We start from the raw sequence: 20795 nt of genomic DNA on the forward strand, positions 1-20795 counted from the left end.
TATATCCATTGAAGTCAATGGGCTTCCGAAGATATTACTTTACTTAGGATGGCATTTTAAGACTGAAGTATTTAAACTTTAAACAGAGTACATATCCAGTTCATTTCTTTGAAAGGAAAAGTGGTGGTTTGAAAAAGGAGGCTATGCTGACAAAGGTACGACACACAGAAAATAAGAGTCTTGAAAAATATGTTTGGGGCCTTAGGCCCTGTCTGAGAAATTCCCATGACAGCTTGTCTCAGGTCCTTTTTTACAGGTAGCTCCTTGATGACCATGATTCAGACCCCTCTATAAGAGGTCATATTATACATTTGACAAGTATCTTATTGCCAAGCATCAAAGATCATGCTGGACAGCATCAGAGCCAAAACCTCTAAAACATTGGTTAATAAGGCTTTTCTTTACATTTTGTTTTTAAAATAAACTCTGCTTCCTGTCTTGGGCAACAGACATGTATGCAAAGCTTGTTTGCCCAGAGAGTTTATCCATGTCGCTTCTACCTCCAAACACAACAGTGGCAGTTCTGACTATTTGCTGGCTTCTTGTCAGATTGACTCAAAACCCGATGCTTAGAAGACCCAGTTTTTGAAATGTGATGTTCTCTGGGGCAAGGGCTGTTGCTGCTGAGATCCAAGTTCAGATAGTTTCAAACACACCCCTTGACCCTCCATTCAAACCTCTAGAGAAACTCTACACGGTACATAAATAGAAAGCAAGACCAATAAGCTCTGAAAGGAAGAGCACAAGAAAGGCCCTTATAAATCGGGAATGAGGGAATCAGCCAGATTCAGCTGTACTTTTCCACACACTCTCTCACACACCCAAATGGCCTTTCAAAGGGGGAAGAGCTGTTGACCTCAGCTTTGGGTCTTGGCAGTCATGGAGAATGCTTTCAGCAGCCTCCAGAGCAAATAAAGGAGAGAGGAAGGGACTTGGTGTACTGAACAGGGGGGGAGCAAAGCAACATGCTGTATGCATTAGACAGCAGCCAAGTCAAAGGGAAATAGATCTCCCATCTTATCTGTGTCCATCTAAAGCAGGGGTAGTCAAACTGTGGCCCTCCAGATGTCCATGGAATTGTAGTCCACGGACATCTGGATGGCCGTAGTTTGACTACCCCTGAGAGCTTCTAACCAGAAAGTATCTGTAATGGTGAAATGTCAGTCACATTTATAATTTGGTGGGAAACAATACTGGATTATTTCCCTTAACATCCATACAGATGAGTATATTTCCATCACATGAACAAACATACATCATGCAAAAGAACCCTGAAGAGCAGAACTTCAGGCAGTGTTCCAGATAAAGTCATAAACTGTAGCATGAATATTTTCCAATTGGTTTTAGTATAAGCTTTTACAAAGAAGAACTGTTTTTTTTGTGCCCTGGATTTTTACTACCACTTATTACTACCCAAAGGAGCCTCAAAGCAGCTTACAATCACCTACCCTTCCTCTCACCACAACAAACACCCTGTGAACATCCTGAGAGCTCTGAGAGAACTGTGACGGACCCAAAATCATCCAATTGGCTACATGTGGAGGAATGGGAAACCAAACCCAGTTCTCTAGAATAGAGGACACAGCTCTTAAATACTATACCAAGCTGGCTACTGCATATATGAATATAAATAATCTTTAACTGCTCCTAGCGGAGCGGAATAAATAAAACAGTAAGGGTCCTGAGGGCGGGCCCTGTCCGGGATGAAGAAGGGTGCCAATTGGCCCCTACCCCCGCCTGCTGATTGGTCCCTCCGATTGTCAGTCCAGCGGCAAGGGACCAATTGCAAGCCGCGTGGAGCAAAGCGCCTCCCGATCCACCCCCCCCACGTCAGCCACATCCAGCCGACCGCCGCCATTCCCTTGCTAGCCCCCAAGACGGCAGGTTGTTGCCTGTCCGCGCAGCAGCGAGGAGCCGGCACCGGCCCCAGATGCGAACTGCCCGCCTCAGCGCCGCCCCACGTGGCTGACAAGCACCCACGGCTGCGGCCGGGCCTCCACCCACGCCGCAAACAGCGCCCGAGCCGCCGGCAGCTTCCATCACGGCTATGGCCCCGCTGCCAGCCGCTGCAGTGGCACCACCGGCTTTGCATCGAGCACCTCCCGCCTGCCGCCATGCCCGCACCGCCGGGGACGCATCCAGTGGCTGCGGCTGCGGCAACATCTCCAGCAGCAGCTCTGCCGGGCCCGGCTTGTTGCGGGAGATGCGGCGGCCACAACGGTGCCGCTGCTGCAGCGCCCAGAACACCAACCCCCTCTACTGAGTCCCGACAACGCCGATGCCCGACAGCATTTCCTCCCTACCTTCCAAGATCTGTGGTAGGTCCTGCGCCGGGGGGAGACCTGAAGGAGGCCGCAACTAATGGAGGAGGGTCTCAGGCCGGCCCATCCACGTCCTTGGGTGCGCGGCCAGCCGCCGCCAAGCCGCACAGGCACCCCGAACAAATCTGTAGGCCTGCTAGATACTCTTATCTGGCAACTTTTCATATTTAAGAGCAGACTTCAGCTTTGGGTGAGTGACTGCCCAATCCTGTGCATGTTTATTTAGAAGTCTACTCCAGTGTCCAAGAGGACTTCTCCCAAAGAAAAGATGCATTTGATTGCAATCTGTTTGTGTCAAATCTTGCTCTTCTCCTGAGCTGACTTGATTTGCAACATCAAAAGTTTGAAGCTCAAATATCACATGTCTTTTTTTCTTAAGCATCAGTTATGTAGAAGAAATACATTTTTTTGTATTGTTCAAGGCGATCTCTAATGGAAATATTTTTATAATGTTTGGTGAGCTCAGAACTCTAACCTTTGGTGTAATCTTACAGCCCTGTATTTAAGAAGGATATTTTCATTTTTAGTAGATTTCCCCATCCTCTATATCTCATGACTCTCAAATACCCTGAAAACCTTGTTAGTACTTAAGATGGTACTGGGCTCGAACCTGGCTGTCCCTATGTTGCCCATCCATCTTGTCTGGTTGTGGAGCTGCACAAGCAGCTAGAGAACAACTAATACTTTTTTCTCAGTCGCGATGGCAGGATGAAGAAAAGGGTTTATTTTTGTTAAAGCATTGGGACCAATCCAGAAGTGCTCTCTTTGCATGCCATCCTAACCTGCCTTTTCTGTTCAGGGTCAAGTGCTGAAAAATATGTTTCTTCACATTTGCAGCAGAAACCAGAGATAGAATCTGTGAGTCTGGTGGCTGCATAAACATTTGATGGATCATGACCAATTTTGGTTGTGATGCCAGAGAGAAAGCCTGACTTTCTGCAGCTGAAGAATTCATTACCAGCTGTGTTTTTATATTAAGTCTTCATGCTCAGCCACATGAATCTGCTACTATGACTACAACACTGCCATTTCTGTAAGATTATTATCCCTACAAACTCATTTTTCTCACGGATGTCCCTTCCCTCTTCAAAGCAGGAAGTGATATATGAATCATAGATCCTATCTGAACTGTTGTGGAAGCATTTGCTGCTCCCATGATATTTGGCCTGGCGGTGTTAGTAAGTATCAGCATATCAATACCCACATACTCATTTGTCATTTTACAGCATGAGAAGACAAGCTGAGTTTTTTTTTTCAGAAGTATCTAACCACTGCCATACATAGAGATTCCTGTCTGCATGCCAGGCATAACAAGTATGTTTTTTTTCTCCCCCATAGTTCATGGCACCTTACATGGATACATTTACAATAGAGAAGAGAAAGTTGACCACCTTACTTTGTATTCAGGAAAATAAGGCCCTTGACCAGAGCCATGAATCCCTGTCAATAGTCTCTGCAGAGGGAAGAACAAATTTCCACACCTTTGAAATAGTTTTAGACAAAGTAGTTCCAAGCAACAGGTGAAAACAGTCTCTGGACTCCTGGCTGTGTTTTCCCTGGGCCAGCTCCTGCGGAGCCGTATAAATAAAAGCCTAAGGGGTAAAGGGGAGGAGACAGGGCAGGCCCTGTCCGTGATTAAAACTCGGAGGGGTGAATGAAAAGCCGCAAAGCGGCTCCTGATTTGCCCCTCTGAGTGTCACTTGAGGGCCAAGCGGCCAATGGGGAGCTGTGCAAAGCACGGCTCCCCATTGGCTGCTTGGCCCATCCTTGGATGGGCCGGCCGGGAAGTCACCATGCCGAGGAAGCTGCCTTCCCCGTGGGTAAGTCCTCCAATTGGCTTACCCTCACCCTCAGGAAAGGAGCAGGGACGCCGCATCTTCGACGGCAGCCCTGTTCCTTTCCCGCGGCCCTTCTCCCCGGCCCAGTCGGCTGTGTGGCCGGTGGGAAAGGAGTAGGGACACCGATCTTCAACGCGGCGTCCCTACTCCTTTCCCGCCCGGGGTCCCTTTACACAAGGGAAAGGAGCAGGGATGCCGCGTCAAAGACTCGGTGTCCCTGCTCCTTTCCCACCGGCCACACAGTGGTCTGGCCCCAACAGTGACTGCCCACCATCACCGACCGCTCGTGATTTTACTCATGGACATGCCTGGCTGCCAGAGCCAGTGCCTCTGCCACAGTCCATGCCTCCACCCGGCCACCATTGTGGTCTGCCTGAGACCAAGACGTGCTTCTAGCCCACCTGAGAACAACTACACCCTTGTTTGGGGTTGCCAGACAGAAACAGAGTGCACAGATACAGTATGCAGGGTGGGGTGGGGGGAATGTTTATGCTTCCTTGGGGATGGATTGGCCAGAGACAGTTCTTTACCTGTTGTCAATGTTTCAGCTCATCTGTTAGGCACGCACTTTCAGCATGCAAAGCACCGCCCCGCTCCATCTTGCCAGGGACTTTCCTGTGCTGCTGCCCATGCCCTGCATGGAGGGCCCCCATCCAGCTTTCCCCTCTGCCAGCCTCTCCTCCTCCTCCTCCTCCTCCACCCTGTCCCCTTTGTTCAGTGGAGCCCTGCTGTGGCTGCAGCTGCGGCGCTTGACAATCTCAAGGGCGTAGGGAGGTAGCCAAGCAGTCCCTCCCTCTGGTGGCTGTGCCTTGCCAGCTGCGGCTGCTGCGGGGGGGGGGGGGGAGGACATGGTGCCTGTGTCAGAGCTGGAGGTTGTGTCCTTCCTGGCCAAGCTCCTCTGCGTCATTGTGCCGCTGAAGATGGCTCTTTGCCTCCTCCCTTGCGATGGCCTGCAAGTCAGGAGGTAGCACCCACTTTGACCTCATTCACAAGTTCCACAGTGAGTGGGGGGAGTGCCGTGCCTGCGTGCCCCGGCCCTGGCAGGGGATGCGGGAGGGCAGGAAGGAGGGAATGGACCAGCCTCTTGCAATCCTGGCTACCAACTCCCCCATAACCGCGTGTGCCATGCTAGCACCTGTTGTATTGCCAACAACGGGCTTGCCCTATAGTATTAAGATAAAAATGCATGCCTGCTGGTCTGACAGCACTGTAGATTTATAGTGGCATTACAAGATGTGTGAGCCAAAACTCTGCGACTCTGAAACCATCCTTCCTTTTCTGCCGCAGGTTAAAAGCAGTATAAATACAGATGACATATTATAGCCCCTCACCTATAAGCACCACATCCCGAGGGGTCTTCTGCAAGTAGGGACAGGATTGTTCTTTTCATACTCTCCTGGTGATGGTATTCCAATTTTCCCTGTTGCATTCTTCTGTCTGGTGTGGAAAGACTGGCCATTACCTACTGTATTACATGGCATTTCAAAGGAGACTTATGAAAATGTGAATTCCACAGAGTGGGTGGGGCTGTGGGAAATAATTCTATTTAAATTCATGTAAACTAATCCCATCCTTGCAATAATGTGGCTTTCTCTACATCTGTTCAAGATCTTTCTCAATATCCGTTTGTTCATTCCTCATTACATTCAGGTACAATATATGTAGACATAAAATAAAATCTATAATCCAATATTTCCAAAAATTTAAGTAATATCGTTTTTTCTCTGCATATCCAGACTTCATTGGAAATGCAGGCTTGGCTTCTTTTCCTCTTCTGTTGGGCCGGGAGAGCCCTGGCTGCACCGGTAAGTAATAGAAGTCTCTTTCTTATAATAGATGTCCATTGCTTTTTTCCAGAGCAGCAGTATTTGCAGATCATCTGAAAGTAGAAGTTTCAGGGTCCAAATATATAACAGAATTGCCACTTTGGGACCTTTCTTGAAGAAGAGTTACAGGCAACATTCACAGTGTGATGCTCAATATATGCAGCACTAGGCAGGCATTTATGTGACCTGCTTGCATTCTGAAGAGACTGTTTTAAGGCCTTTGGTTCACTCTACATGTTCCCCTATGCACTGTAACCTCCAAACACACAACAGGGGGGGGGGGGGAGACTTTACACCCACATGCACTGCTCCAAATGGCTTCATGGGAAGTGGCCCCTCAGGGTCATCTCTGCATGCAGGCTGGCTGGGAATGATGCAATGTAAACAGTGGGGAGGGGAGACTTGATGACTCAGAGACTGGAAATTTCCTGAAGTGGCTCACTTTGTTTCATAACTGAGGCGGAGTAACTTGAGCTATTGGTCAATAAGCAGAGAGCCAATGGGTACAGCCTCCTCCATCACCAGCCTAGGAAAAACATTAGTGACATTCTGCAGGCCACACCATCTTTTAAAAGCCCAGGATCTCTGTCAGGAAATAAAAAGTGGCAACCTTTGAGTGCCAGATTAAAGAACCAGCTTGCCAACCATGTAGTGGTTAGAATGTCCTTTCCAGTTATGATCTAGAGTATTTGAATGCCTTCAACTTTGCCTTCAGTTGCCACATTCCAGACCGAAGGGACATAAGGAGCTCACTAATTCCCAACTACCAGTTCTCTTTGATTCTTACAGAGGCAAAGGGGAGCATTACTTTAAAAGTCCACCATTCCCCTCCAGACAGGGAAGCAGGCCCAGCTGACTAGTGGGCTTGGGTGAGGCCAGGAAGAAGGTTGGGGCACATCTGTCTAAAATTTGAGTAGGAAGTGGAAAAGAAGGAACTGGAGGTGCAGGAGAATGGGTCTTACCTTTTTTCCCCCTTTACAGCAGGAGGATGCATCAGAAGATCTGTATGTAGTGGCTGACGATCCTGTAACAGAGGTAATATACCTTTCATTTCTGACATGCAAAACTCTTCATGCCCGCCATGCCAACATAATTTGTCCTGAGCATCAATTATCAAATTTTTACCAAATATGAAGAATTAGCAGACTTGGCATAAGAATAACCAGAGTCTTCTAGCTCTGCTGGGAGCAGGCACTGGCTCAGCTTTTTCATCTTTCCTCTCGACCTTCTGGGGGGGGGGGAGACAACAACAACATTTGTTCTCATATTCATCAGACCAGTGGTCCCCAACCTTTCTGAGGCTGGGGACTGGCAGGGCATCGGGCCGCGCCCGCGCATCGGCCTGGGAAGTTTTTTACTGCGGGGGGGGGGGGCGGGGAGAGGAAGCCGCGGCCCGGCGCCATGGCCTTCGCGGCCCGGCACCGGGCCGCGGCCCGCAGTTTGGGGACCACTGCATCAGACAACAGAGTGTGTGCCAAAGAGTGGCTAGGTCCCATCCCCTCCCTCCTTCCCTTCCCCATACTTTGCATCACACTGTTTCTCTATATAGAACAAGGAAAGGTGCTGCAGTGGGGAAATACTTTTCCATTTTTCTGTTCAGGAGCCTGTAGGTGTTAACCCAGTTCAGGTGGAGGTTGGCGAATTTGAAGAGCCCACTGTGGATGTGGAGGAGGTGGCTTCTGAACGTAAGTGGTCTCACACTGAATCTCAAGCTCTGCCACTCAAAGGCAAAAAGCTACTTCCTGCAGGATCAGGGTAGACAGACTGTGTTGGCCACTGTTATGGACAGCCACTGGTCACCAGAAGCAAGCTGAGCCAAGGAGTCCCTGCAATGCTGGCACCACAATTCGGTTAGCTCACCTCACACCCAAACCATGGTAATGATGACAGCAGCGAATGTAGGTCTTTCAACAAAACTTTCCCAGTTGCAATCAACATTGAGGCCTAGACCCAAGCTGAGCAGACTCTGATGCACTTATTTATCATACTGTGCATATAGTGTAGCCAGGGGATCTGAGGATTTGGCAGCCAAGCCAGTGATGTCTGGAGGTAGTTTGCCATTTCCTGCTGCTGTATCATGGCTTCTAGTACTCCTTGGAAGAACTACCTGTCAAATCCTTGGAGGTCTCCCATCCAAATACTAGCAAGGGTTGGTCCTGCATAGCTTCTGAGATTTGACAGGATTAGCTTCCCTGGGATATCCAGGTCTGCTTCTGCAGCAGTGCAGGGGCTCCTAGCCCAGCTTGCCCCAATAGCTGTTTTCTTTCTTTGCTTGTTATATTAATAATAATAATAAATCATGAAAACCTCTGAATCCTGCTTTTCCATGTGGCTCAAGGAGGCTCAAGATACAAAATTAAAAAGACTTCCCAGTCTGCTCCTGCTTAGAAAAGTTTTTGTTTTGTTGTTGTTGTTCTTAAAGATGTGTATACATTTCATGTGTGTGGAACAAATGCTTGCATTATACCAGGAATAGATATTTGGGAACAAAAACTAGTACTGGTCACCAAGGCAATGTATAAAGAGGTGCCCAAGAGAGAGGGGGAAATCACATAATTTCAAAGAGGGGCTAGAAGATGTGTGCGTTTAACCCATAGTGTGGGGGGCTCCAAAAGGACAAGTCCAGTGTCTGTTGGGAGGTGAGGAATGGGAATTCTGTTTTCTCTGTCACGAAGAACAACATGATAGATTGCTGTGGTAGTGAAGAATATATCATCATCCTCTATATGGAGTAAGCCACTCCTGTTATGCACTCTCTGGTGACATGCAAAGGAAGTCTCCCTCTGGGATATTGTGTAGAGAAAAGGTTAGCCATGAACACATGAACCTGCCATAAACTGAATCAGACTACGGGTCTATTACAGTCAGTTCGAGGTTTCAAGCATAGGTCATTCATAACATCTTCTACCAGATCCTTTTCTTAAAACTAGAGATGCCAGAGGCTGAACTTGGCACCTTCTGGCTAGTTCTGGTATAAACTAAGCTGTGTTGGGTTACCATCTAATAGTCTGATGTCATAACAAATTAGTTAGTTATGAAATGCATTGCGTAGCTTGTTTCCAGGGCCTATTCTGCACACACTGGATAATGCACTTTCAGGGTGCTGTGGCAGCTGGATTTTCCTGTGCAGAACAGAATAATCTACTTCTAAGGTGCATTGAAAGTGCATTATTCAACGTGTGCAGAATAGGCCCAGGACTATGATTTAGTCCTTTAGTCTTGTACCTCATGATTGACATATATTATCTTCTTGTGAAGTCATGTTGTTGAATTCTCAAGCCACCCCAATCATTCCATGTCTGTAATAGGTTTGGAACAGGCAATACTGGGGAGCAGAAATGATTCCTCACCAAAACCAACTAGTTGTCAAGGGCTAGTCATGCTTGTGTGAAGCAGTTTGGTGTAGAGAGCCAGTTTGGTGTAGTGGTTAGGAGTGCGGACTTCTAATCTGGCATGCCAGGTTCGATTCTGCGCTCCCCCACATGCAACCAGCTGGGTGACCTTGGGCTCGCCACAGCACTGATAAAATTGTTCTGACCGAGCAGTGATATCAGGACTCTCTCAGCCTCACCCACCCCACAGGGTGTCTGTTGTGGGGAGATGAATGGGAAGGCGACTGTAAGCCGCTTTGAGCCTCCTTGGGGTAGGGAAAAGCAGCATATAAGAACCAACTCTTCTTCTTCTTCTTCTTCTTCTTCTTCTTCTTCTTCTTCTTCTTCTTCTTCTTCTTCACTGGCAGCAGAGAGCAGAGACCATTGTCTTCAGAGACCCCAGGCCTTTAAACTGCAAGGCAGAAATTTCTCAGATGAAGAGAGAGTAGAGGGAACAGGCCAGGCAAGGCATACTTCCTCTGAGGTCAACAAGAGCTCAGTTGTGAACCTCATTTTCACTAATATCCCTTTTTAAGGATTTGCTGGTCTATTGAATGGCAGATACTTTAATTACATTAGATATATGACTGAATTTTTGCAATTAATAGTTCGATTTGCCAAACAGAGAAGTTCTGGTCATTTTTTTACAATTTTAACCACTAGCATACTCAAAGTAATGGACTGTGTCTTACTACATAATAAACATTATTGTTGGTATATCCTTCATCTGATGAGTCAAGCAAACACTGAGATGGACATTCTGGACACTGGTGCTTGTGAAAAGGCCGAGTACCTATCTCCATGATTAGCGCTCCAGGTTTTTATGAAACAGTTTCTCATCTTGTTTTCCGGATCCCATTTAGACCCCTGCCAGAATCATCACTGCAAGCATGGCAAAGTCTGCGAAGTAGACGAAGAAAACAATCCTATGTGTGTGTGCCAGAACCCTTCCAACTGCCCACCCAGCACTGCAGTGTTTGAGAAGGTGAGAAGAGGAGTTAACACAGGGCAATATAGCAAACAGGCAAAAACTAATGCCTTGAGAACAGTGATTGCTTATATGTGGAACTCTCAGGTTCTATGTGTATGTTACACAGAGCAGGTAGATGCTGTTATTTTGTTGCTCCCAGCAATTTCTACTCATATAGCTAGAATGAAAAATCATGTTTGTTTTATGCCAAAAGAGCAATGCCTATGCAAGTCACAGTTTTATTTATGCAACCACATAATCCTCCCTAACCATATGAAGAGAAGTCTCAGATGTTATTGGGAGCAATTACAAAATCAGAGAACATGCCACTCCATAAAACATGTACACAAATCCTTGGTCATACCTCTAAGGGTAGTTCATCCTGGTGATGTCCATGTGTCAAGACTGCAATGATCAAAATATAACATATTTGGAAGAATACATGGACCTATAATGCACGGCGGCTGCTACGCCAGGCAGTTGCCATGCATCCTGCAGTGGCAGCAGTCGGGGGGGGAGGGGCCAGGCCCCCGCCGCATGCTACAGCGGGGGCAGGGGGATGCCCCTGCTGGCTCAACGGAACTCACAGGGGCATGTGGTGTCCCTACGGGGACACCATAGGTTGGGGCCGGCGCTGGCGATTATGCCCCTGCCAGCACCCATGGTATCCCAGGACCGTGGAAGTTCCCATGTTCTGATAGCGCAGGCCTTCCATGGCCCTAGGCCGGGCCATGCCCGCACTGGCGGCAGGGGGGTGCATAATGGATATTTTCCCTGCTGCCCTGTCTCCACCAGTGCAGGCATTCTGGCCTGTGCATAATGGGTCATGGTGACCAAAGTAGTGGCTAAGTCCCTTGGCAACTGAAGACTGCAGTTCTTCTCTTCACTGTTGCCAGTTTGACCAGTCAAGGTTATCTGTGTTACTGACAGCTGTGTCAAACAGCTTACTGGAGAAGGGTTGTCTGTTTATGAAAATGCCATCCAAGTGATCTGAATAACTGTAGAGTGTTATTATTATGAGGGTTAAGTCAAAATGTACTGCTACAAAATCATTGCAACTTTTATTTAACAATAATATCAAAATACAGATCTATTGTTTCTCAACATATCCTCCATCTAGGTCTATGCATTTCTGAAGGTGGTATTGCCATTTCTCTAACCCTTCCCCGAAGAAGTCTGTTCTCTGATTTATAACACATCAAAAGGGCAGTTTTGGCATCCTCAAGGGACTCAAATTGTGTTTCTTATAATTGTTCTTTGAGTTCTGAGAACAAAAAGGTCTGAAGGGGAAAGATCAGGGCTGTAAGGTGGATGGAGTAAGATTCCCCAACAAAATTCTCATAGTATAACCCTTGCTAACATTAAAAAATGAACAGGTGCATTGTTGTCATGTAAAAAAAATTCCTCGATGCAACTTTCCTGGCCTATTTCTCACCAATAGAGTTTTCAATTTTCTTAAAACTTCTTTATAATAAACTTCTGTGATCGTGCTATTCCCTTTTTAGAAAACTGCTTAAAAAAAAATAAACCAGTGCATGTATGACTTGAAAGCCTAGTAGCAATACTTTTTGACTTAACCTTATATTTCCATTTCTTGAGTCTGATGATCAAAAAGCTCCAGGAATTCTTGGATAAAGTCATGTTTCAGGGTAGTGTTAATATTGGTTGCTCTGGTTCTGTATCTCTGCATATTCTTCAGGACCCTTTAGTGTTTTTTGATATAATATACCATCAGAGCCTTGTGATTTCCTGAAACAAATGAGGGTGGCACGAGAGGCAGTGCTCAGCAATGTTCTGATCCTACATGTCTGGTCAGTGCCAGGATATTAACAGTGTTTACTGTGCACCCTAGACTTCATCCTATAGGATAACACAAGGTTTACGTCTTGTCCCATAGAGCTCCTTTGTTATCTATATGCAGCTTCTCGGAAAGGTCATTCTGCAATGTGATTACTGATAACATCCCATATTTTTCTTCTTCATCTAATCCAGAAGATGAAATGAATACTTATATGAGGTTTTGGGCTATATGAGGATTAACAAATACAGGCTTAATCCAGACAAAGCATGTTAGAATCATAGAATAATAGAGTTGAAAGGGACCTCACGAGTCATCTAGTCCAATCCCCTGCACTATGCAGGACACTCACATCTCAGTCGCTCATGCACTGGCACCTGTCACCCCCTTGAACCTTCACAGAATCAGCTGCTCCATCAGATGGCTATCCAGCCTCTGTTCAAAAATTTCCAAAGATGGAGAACCCACCACCTCCCGATGAAGCCTGCTCCAATGAGAAACCGCTCTGTCAGGAACTTCTTCCGGATGTTTAGACGGAATTTCTTTTGAATTAATTTCATCCCATTGGTTCTGAGGCAAGAGAGAACAACTCTGCTCCATCCTCTATATGGCACCCTTTTAAATACTTGATGACACTGGCTCTCAAGAATGGTTGGCTTCACCAGTTTTGAGTGGGATTTATCTTTCCCCTAAAGAGGGAAATGAGATAGCTCTCTAGAGCAGGGGTAGTCAACCTGTCAACCTGTGGTCCTCCAGATGTTCATGGCCTACAATTCCCATGAGCCCCTTGCCAGCGTTTGCTGGCAGGAGATCATGGGACGTAGTCCATAAACATCTGGAGGACCACAGGTTGACTACCCCTGCTCTAGAGTTGAACACTAATACAGAGAAGGTATAATTTTGTGACCTCACAGATGAGCTATAGCTTTTTTGTAGTACTACCCACACTTAGAATACACTTCCTTCATAAGTGTGAATGGCCATTTCTTTCATGGTGTTTTTGTCACTGGCCAGTGCTGACTCTTCAGCATTATCTGATTTTTTTTTAAAAAATATGATCTGATTTCTTATTTTTTTAAAAAAATACCAGCAATTTCTGGCTTTTCAAATGCATATTTGTGAGTGTTGGTTCTTGGAAATTATTTTAAATGTTTTTGAATGTTGCACTCTGCTTTTTGAATGTCACTCTGGCAGTAGAGAAAAAGTACAGAAATTTATCAATAGCCTTCTGCAATCCTTGCTAGATTTTAACATTTTCTCATTTCTAATGCAACTACTTTTTTCCCCAAAGGTATGTGGTACTGACAACAAGACCTATGATACCTCCTGCCACTTCTTTGCTACCAAATGTACCTTGGAGGGAACCAAGAAGGGACACAAGCTCCACCTGGACTACATTGGACCATGCAAATGTAAGTTATCACCCTTGAGCTGCAGAGCAATTGAATCAGAAAGTAATTTATCAAGTATTTAGCCACCTTTTTCTGGACTCAGGCATGTGTATGATCTAAACAATAACCAAAATAATGTCCATGTTGTCCTAAAAGGAGCTAGCATGGGACTTTACAGGGATGTGAGAAATGTAAGTCACAAGGAGTTGTATAACGGGAATTTGGATAATTGGTTTCATTCAGATTGTCCATGACCCCAGAATAAAAGATCCTAATAAATGAAGCCACATTCACACTATATTCTCCTCAAAATGCTTCCTGAAAAGCACTTAGGACATTCTGTGACTATGGGAAAATATCCAGAATTGTGGCCAAAGACAGCCAGTGTCGTGGTTAAGAGCAGCAGCCTTTAATCTGGAGAACTGGGATAATCCCTCTTCCACATGCAGCCTGCCCTTGAGCCCCAGAATGATCTCAGCCCCACCTACCTCACAAGGTGACTATTGTGGGGAGAGCAAGGGAAGGCGCTCGTAAGCCACTTTGAGACTCCTTAGGGAAGAGAAGAGCAAGGTATAAAAACCAACTCTTATTATTATTTCTCAGAGAGGCTGGATGAGGGGAAAGTGGTCAAATTCTCCCCCATCACCCCACCAATAATGCTGTAGGATTGGTTCAAACAGGAAGACAGGGCTTTAGAATGCTTTGATAACAAAGATGCAGCTGTTACCAATTACAAATTTTGCTGTAGCAACAAGCATATGTTGTAATCCCCAAATGGCTGGCCAGGCCAGGCCTCTTTGCTGCTCATTGTTCAGGAAAGATCAAGGAAGGATTTCTACTGACCTTTTCTGTCCTTTGGTTTCCCTCCCTGCCCCCCCCCCCCCCCGCCCTATCTTCTTGTCAGGAGCTCCTGGCACCTAGGGTTACACCAGCACCCAAGAGGTCTTCTGTCATAGATAAAACATTCTAGCACCCACTGACTTAGGGCCATAGTTTGCTTACCTCAGTATCCAGTGGCCTGCTGGGAAAACTTCCGGCCTCAGAAATATGGCACCTGATGACGTCTCTCTGTCCCCTGTGAATTCATCATTTCTTATGTAAAGGAGCTGATGACTGCACATTCCATCACTTCCAAGTGTCTGGATTCTCTTTGGATCTTCTCCACTGAGGTTTCTAATCCTGCCACTCCTGGCATTCTTCTGGCCTATGCCCAGGCCGCCACTCACACCCTCATTTGTTCCTCCAGCTTCTTGTCTACATAAGCTATAAGGTGTTTTATGATCAAGTTACACAGAGCTCTTTTTCTTCTTTAAACTGTCACTACATATTAGCAGTGAAATCTCTGCCCTGTCTTGTCAGTAGGAGACTTGAAGCAGACAGCAAGCTTTGCCCATCTTGAGCTATAGAGAAACATGTTTCTTCTCCTTTGACTAGCCCTAAGAATTTTAAAAAGCTGACAGACTAAATTAAAAGATGGCACAGGTTAGAGTAACTTAACATGGTATACAGGTCACATATCACATTTTTAAAAAGAAATAGCCCCCAAAGAACATGGCTTCTCCCATACCTAATCTTGGGAGAGTTACTGGCTATGAATTATAAGCATGCAGGGTCCGTGCCTATCTAGTCAGCTCCCCTCCTCCATCACTGCCTATCTCACTTGCTTTAGCTTTTCTGTACTATAGCATAATACTGTTTAATTGCAGCATAATTTGTATATAGGCCCTTGCAGGTATCAATACAAAAGCAAAGTTTATTCATTGTCCTGCAAAACAGAGCTCTTCTGCCAGATCTTTGGTTGAGGCCAGTGCCAGCGCTAGGCATATCATGGCCCCTCCTCAGGCTCAGTTGTATTACATCTATACCTCTCTCCCACCTCTAGGTAGGTCTGCTCGAGGGAGGGATTTCTAGGCCACCAATCTTTTGTCGTCATAAGGGGCTGAGACCTCTGGAAATAATGTGGGGATCTTATGGGGGGGTTATGTTGTAAGCCACCATGAGTCTTTGGAAAGTGGCAGGATATGTCTAATAAATAGTAATAATAAAAATACATAAATACATATAAAAGTGATACAGATAATACGATCCAAATATATCATCAAAAGAGAATAAAAAATTATTACAAACAATAAGAGGTATTAATAAAAACAAATAAAAAGGGTCAACATTTTATAATATACAGATCACATTCATTATTAATCCTAGGTGTAAACTGCACAGAGTTTTTATTCCAATCCCAGGTCGATTCAGTCCCTGCTGTCTATACAGAATGCGATTTCCATTTTGATTTGGGGCGATTTAAATTTTTCTACTGCAACAAGCAGGATTGATCCAGAGTGACCCTACCTTTATTGTGCGATATCTTAGAGTGCTTTTAAGCCTCAATATTTTAAGAATCAGATTGAGAAAGCAGGCTGTTTTGAATCTGAGCTCTGCTCCATGGTAGAAAACTCCTGATTGGCCAAAGCTACTCATGTGACAAGCTTGCCTTAAAGGAGAAGCCCCTAATTTCTCTCAACTTCTGTCGGTCAAGGATTTTGTTCTCCCTCTTCTGCCTTCTTCAATCCTCTCAACCCCCCTTCAAGAAAAGAAAGAAAGAAAGAAAGAGGCTGTGCTTGGCTGTGCTTGGCTCCTCCCCCCTTCTGAACTACCCTAAACATGTGCAGAACACTTTTCTGTTTCATTGGGGGGTGAGAGGAAGACCCGAGTTCAAATCGATCTGAATTCAACAGGATTGACAATGGAATAAACAAAGTAAGTGCAGACTCTGCCCTGGTTATTAAGCACATTTAATAAGGAAGTTTTTGAAGAGATTTATCACATTATCATATAAACATAGATCCCCTAGCAGGTATCCAAACGGAGGAATCATCAGCTCCACAGATCAAGGAAGCTGGTTTTCTTTTGCTCTCACCAGTAATATTATATTGTGTTCATGGGGGAAGTTGAATCTGGAAGTATCAGCATGCTGTTGTTGTCTAAGCCTAATCTTTAAGTCTATTCTGTTCGGACATTGCTCCATGAAAAAAAAATCAGAATCAGGAATTCATGAAAACTAGTAGGTCTTGTGAAGTTACTATAGGGACTAACTGACATCTGGTTGGATTTCAGTCATTCCTGACTGCCATGATGCTGAGCTGGGTGAATTCCCTCTGCGTATGCGTGACTGGCTGAAGAATGTCCTGGTTACCTTGTATGAACGTGATGAAAACAACAACCTGCTGACTGAAAAGCAGAAACTCAGGGTAAGCAACAGTAGCTGATAAGCACACACGCACATAGAATTGGGGGGTTACACCTGCATTGTGAACATTTAGGGTCAAGAACTATCTACCCACATCTCACAAAGACCTTCCCTGACCATATTACCACCTACTGAGAGTTAATTCACCACAGAACACATAGCCCAGAGCTATTTCAAACTTTGTGTACCTACGTTTTTGAAGGTGAGACTAAATATGTGTGTCCAACAAACATGCCTTGTAAATGCAAGTATCACTCCAGTATACCTCTCAGAGAGGCAGAATCAACTCCAGATCTCTATCAAGTGTCCAGTGATGTCCAACCCAAATGTGTTAGCACAACATAATTCATAAATCCTCTCCATAGACATTGTTACCCCTGTAGACCTTTCCACTGCAGAAAAATGCATCCTGCCCTTGATTCCAGATGTAATCTTGTTTTAGAAGAGCAAGGCATGCATCAAATTTCATTCTGCATATTTCTACCAATGGTTTTTATAGTACAGCCTACTTCTAGTTCTCTTTCTGGCCTATTCCAGGAATGAAGGTACTACTGCTGTTGCAGACTATTTTAAAAATGGAAATTTTATCTTGCTGAACAGGTGAAGAAAATCCACGAGAATGAAAAGCGCCTGGAAGCTGGTGACCACACCATGGAGCTGCTGGCACGTGACTTTGAGAAGAACTACAACATGTACATCTTCCCAGTGCATTGGCAATTTGGTCAGCTTGACCAGCATCCCATTGATGGGTACGTACCTGCATGCTTGTAAAAAGGAGAGGTTCTTTCCCTAACCTCGGATAAACTCTGGCAAATAATTCACATCCGTTGAGATTAGCCTTAAACAATGATGGACAGACCAGTGGCTAAATTAATGCTTAGAGAACTGAGAGGATTGAGTCCTAAATGGATCCGCCATGATCTGTCCGTTTTGTCATGAGACTTGGTCTTAAGTTACCATTATGATAATGTACTCCAGATCTAGTTTAATCAGCATTTATGGTTAAATAAGGAGACTTTGGGGAGCTGCTGCCAGTCAGACTAGACAATGAAAACCACAAAAGAACAATTGTCTGACTCAATATAAGGCAGCTTCACATGTTCAGATTTTTTTTTACTAGTTTTCCCCATCCCACATATTGAGCATTAATGTAGGATATTCTGAAAAAAATCATTCCTCCCAAGTAGTTCCCTCATTTCATATATATTACTGAAAATCATGAGTTACAGTTGTGAAAAACCAGCATTCATGCTGCTCTTGTAGCATATGAGTCAGGATCATGCTAAAAGGAAGAACCTGCCATTAACCAGAAGGAGACAGGGAGTAGGTGAAAAAGTGGGGACCTCCAGTGGCCCAAATGGCTACCATGGATTGATGGAGCATAGACTAAACTCACCATTCATGGGCTTGTTGTTTTGAAAGGGCCACAGATCCAGCAAACACAGCTCTTCCCATTTAATAGGCATAGAGTATAAATAGGAAGAAGTGACAAACTGGTGCAGTGAGATCACCCTACAAGTGCCTTCAAGGCTCATCCTGCTCCAACTTTCTTAGGTAGTTATTTTGAACAATGGGAAGGAAGGAATTTCTTACACTGAACCTTCTTGGTATTGTGATCATCCTGTTATCTCTTTCAGATACCTGTCCCATACCGAGCTGGCCCCACTGAGAGCTCCTCTCATCCCCATGGAACACTGCACCACACGCTTCTTTGAGACTTGTGATCTAGATGGTGACAAGTACATTGCCCTGGAGGAATGGGCCAGCTGCTTTGGCATTAAGGAGAGTAAGTACTGTGATCCTTAATAAACCATGACTGAGATGATGCTAGAGAAAAATGGTCGCTAACCAAGGGTATCTCATGATGCATCTAGCTAACCACAAACATCAGATAGATTCCAGTGGGTAGCTGTGTTGGTCTGAAGCAGCGCAAGAAAACAAAATCAGAGTCCAGTGGCACCTTTAAGATCAACAAAGATTGATTCAAGGCATGAGCTTTCGAGTGCAAGCAAGTCTGAGGAAGAGTGCTTGCACTCGAAAGCTCATGCTCTTAATAAATCTTTGTTGGTCTTAAAAGTGCCACTGGACTCTGATTTTGTTTTGTTGCACAAACATCAGTGTTATGTTTCAAGAACAGAAATAGTATCAGTGATTAGTTTCTGGCATTGGTTACAGCAACATTCTAGAATTACTGGTGGTTCTGCTGGCACTCTAGGTGGTTATTATATCATTTATGTGTATCCTTGCTCAGAGAAGTTCAGATCAGGCACTGATGTCCATGGGCTTAGGCTGAACTGTTTCCACAGAAGATTGTGAACATCTTCAAATAATCAAAGTAGGGTTGAAAGTTATGTCTGAATCCTGAACCTTTCATTGTTGGCTTAACTAATCACTAATAATTGGAAAAGGTTGCCAAGGAACCACATTAAGAATGACTGGATTCATGCATACATTAGCCAATCTGTTCTTACATGTGATCTCTCTTTTTTTTTCTTTTTTTTTTTGCAGAGGATATTGACAAGGATCTCGTGATCTAAATTCAGCAGCTTCCTCATCTGTTACCAACAACTCCACACTTTCTTTCATTTTTTAACCTTTTTGGGGTTTTTTGATCATTCGTTTTACTGGGGACAAGGTGCTAATATAGATCTAAACTTATATATTAACGGTGCTAAAAAAAGAAGAGACAAATTTGTTGTTAGTAGCCTAATCTATACCACTAGATTACCCTGCTCATGCCTGTGTGTTTCTGTCAGGCCTTTGATTTGATCACATCAGTACAAATCTGTTCCTGTTCTAAGCTGTCTACATCTTCTTCTGACATGCTCATTTTGTGTTTGTTTTTAAAATATGGTTTTGCCCATCTAACTCTCAGGCTAAAGTATTTTAGACTGTTAACTCCCTAATTTCTAGAAGGTAAGGGAAGGTGTACCAAAAAGTATGTTGGGAGACTGGGTTTTCAAAGCCCAGTGATGCATCTGTTCATGAGAAGTTTAGGTCACCTGGATTGTATTCATTACAGAATGAAAAGAGAGGACAGTGAAAGAAGCCTGCAACATCTAGAAGGGCAAACTTTTTAAATTCTATGCTTTTTGAATGTAGCAGAATTGGACACATGCTCGCACCAAAGGAATGATTAACAAAGAGAGAGCAACCAAGATGTATGGGGAAAAGAACAGTTGTACAACCCCCCCTCTAAAAATAAAATGTTAAAAATGCTACCTGCTTCATTGATACTGACTGATGTATTCTTCATTGCTGTATTCCCTTTGCTTTAAAAATTAGATTTGGTGCTGATCTCTGTTTGGTGGTGGTTTGTTTACTTGGTCTCCCTGCTGTGATTCATGCCTAACGGAGAAGATTGGTGAGGGACAAAAACACACTTCCCCATAGTATGCATTTAGCCAAGCTGGTGTACAGGCATTAAAAAAAAAACAGAACTTATAAAGTGAATGGGCAATCTGTCACAGTTCTGTTAAAAAAACAAATCGGTATGAAGAGTCTGTACGGAGCCAGAACATTCTCTAGCCCAGAATTATCTACCCAAACTGGCAGTAGTTCCTGGACAGGGGTTTATGTATACTTATTATATCAGGTTTCTGGATTGATTGATGGCTGTGCAAAAGGGCTGATGGTCAGCTGCACTTTCATAAGAAGTATCCTTTCATAAGAAGGTACTGTCACTTCCAAAAGATTAAAAAGTAGAAAGGACTCACAGGCTGAGAATTCTCTTTTCCTTCTTAATGTTCCCTGAGGCATTTGTCCCCACAATGTTCTATAGTGTGAGCAGTCAAAATAACCCCTGAAATCACTAAACCAGTTTGGTGAGCCAGTTTGGTGTAGTGGTTAGGAGTGCGGACTTCTAATCTGGCATGCCAGGTTCGATTCTGCACTCCCCCACATGCAACCAGCTGGGTGACCTTGGGCTCGCCATGACACTGATAAAACTGTTCTGACCGGGCACTGATATCAGGGCTCTCTCAGCCTCACCCACCCCACAGGGTGTCTGTTGTGGGGAGAGGAATGGGAAGGCGAC

General features: G+C 44.8%; 1 protein-coding gene across 1 annotated transcript in view; it reads left to right on the plus strand.

The window, feature by feature from the left end:
• SPARC (secreted protein acidic and cysteine rich) overlaps nt 1–19993 on the plus strand; it is a 30939-nt gene extending 10946 nt beyond the window's left edge. The window contains exons 2-10 of the mRNA XM_077326517.1: nt 5896–5964; nt 6967–7020; nt 7586–7670; nt 10220–10341; nt 13416–13536; nt 16627–16760; nt 17360–17508; nt 18397–18545; nt 19268–19993. Coding sequence (XP_077182632.1) covers nt 5908–5964; nt 6967–7020; nt 7586–7670; nt 10220–10341; nt 13416–13536; nt 16627–16760; nt 17360–17508; nt 18397–18545; nt 19268–19296 — 900 coding nt within the window. The 5' untranslated portion in view covers nt 5896–5907 and the 3' untranslated portion in view covers nt 19297–19993. The remainder of the gene's footprint in view (nt 1–5895; nt 5965–6966; nt 7021–7585; nt 7671–10219; nt 10342–13415; nt 13537–16626; nt 16761–17359; nt 17509–18396; nt 18546–19267) is intronic.
• The last annotated feature ends 802 nt before the right edge of the window (nt 19994–20795 follow it).

The sequence above is a fragment of the Paroedura picta genome, chromosome 3 (assembly GCF_049243985.1).
Source record: "Paroedura picta isolate Pp20150507F chromosome 3, Ppicta_v3.0, whole genome shotgun sequence".
NCBI lineage: Eukaryota > Metazoa > Chordata > Lepidosauria > Squamata > Gekkonidae > Paroedura > Paroedura picta.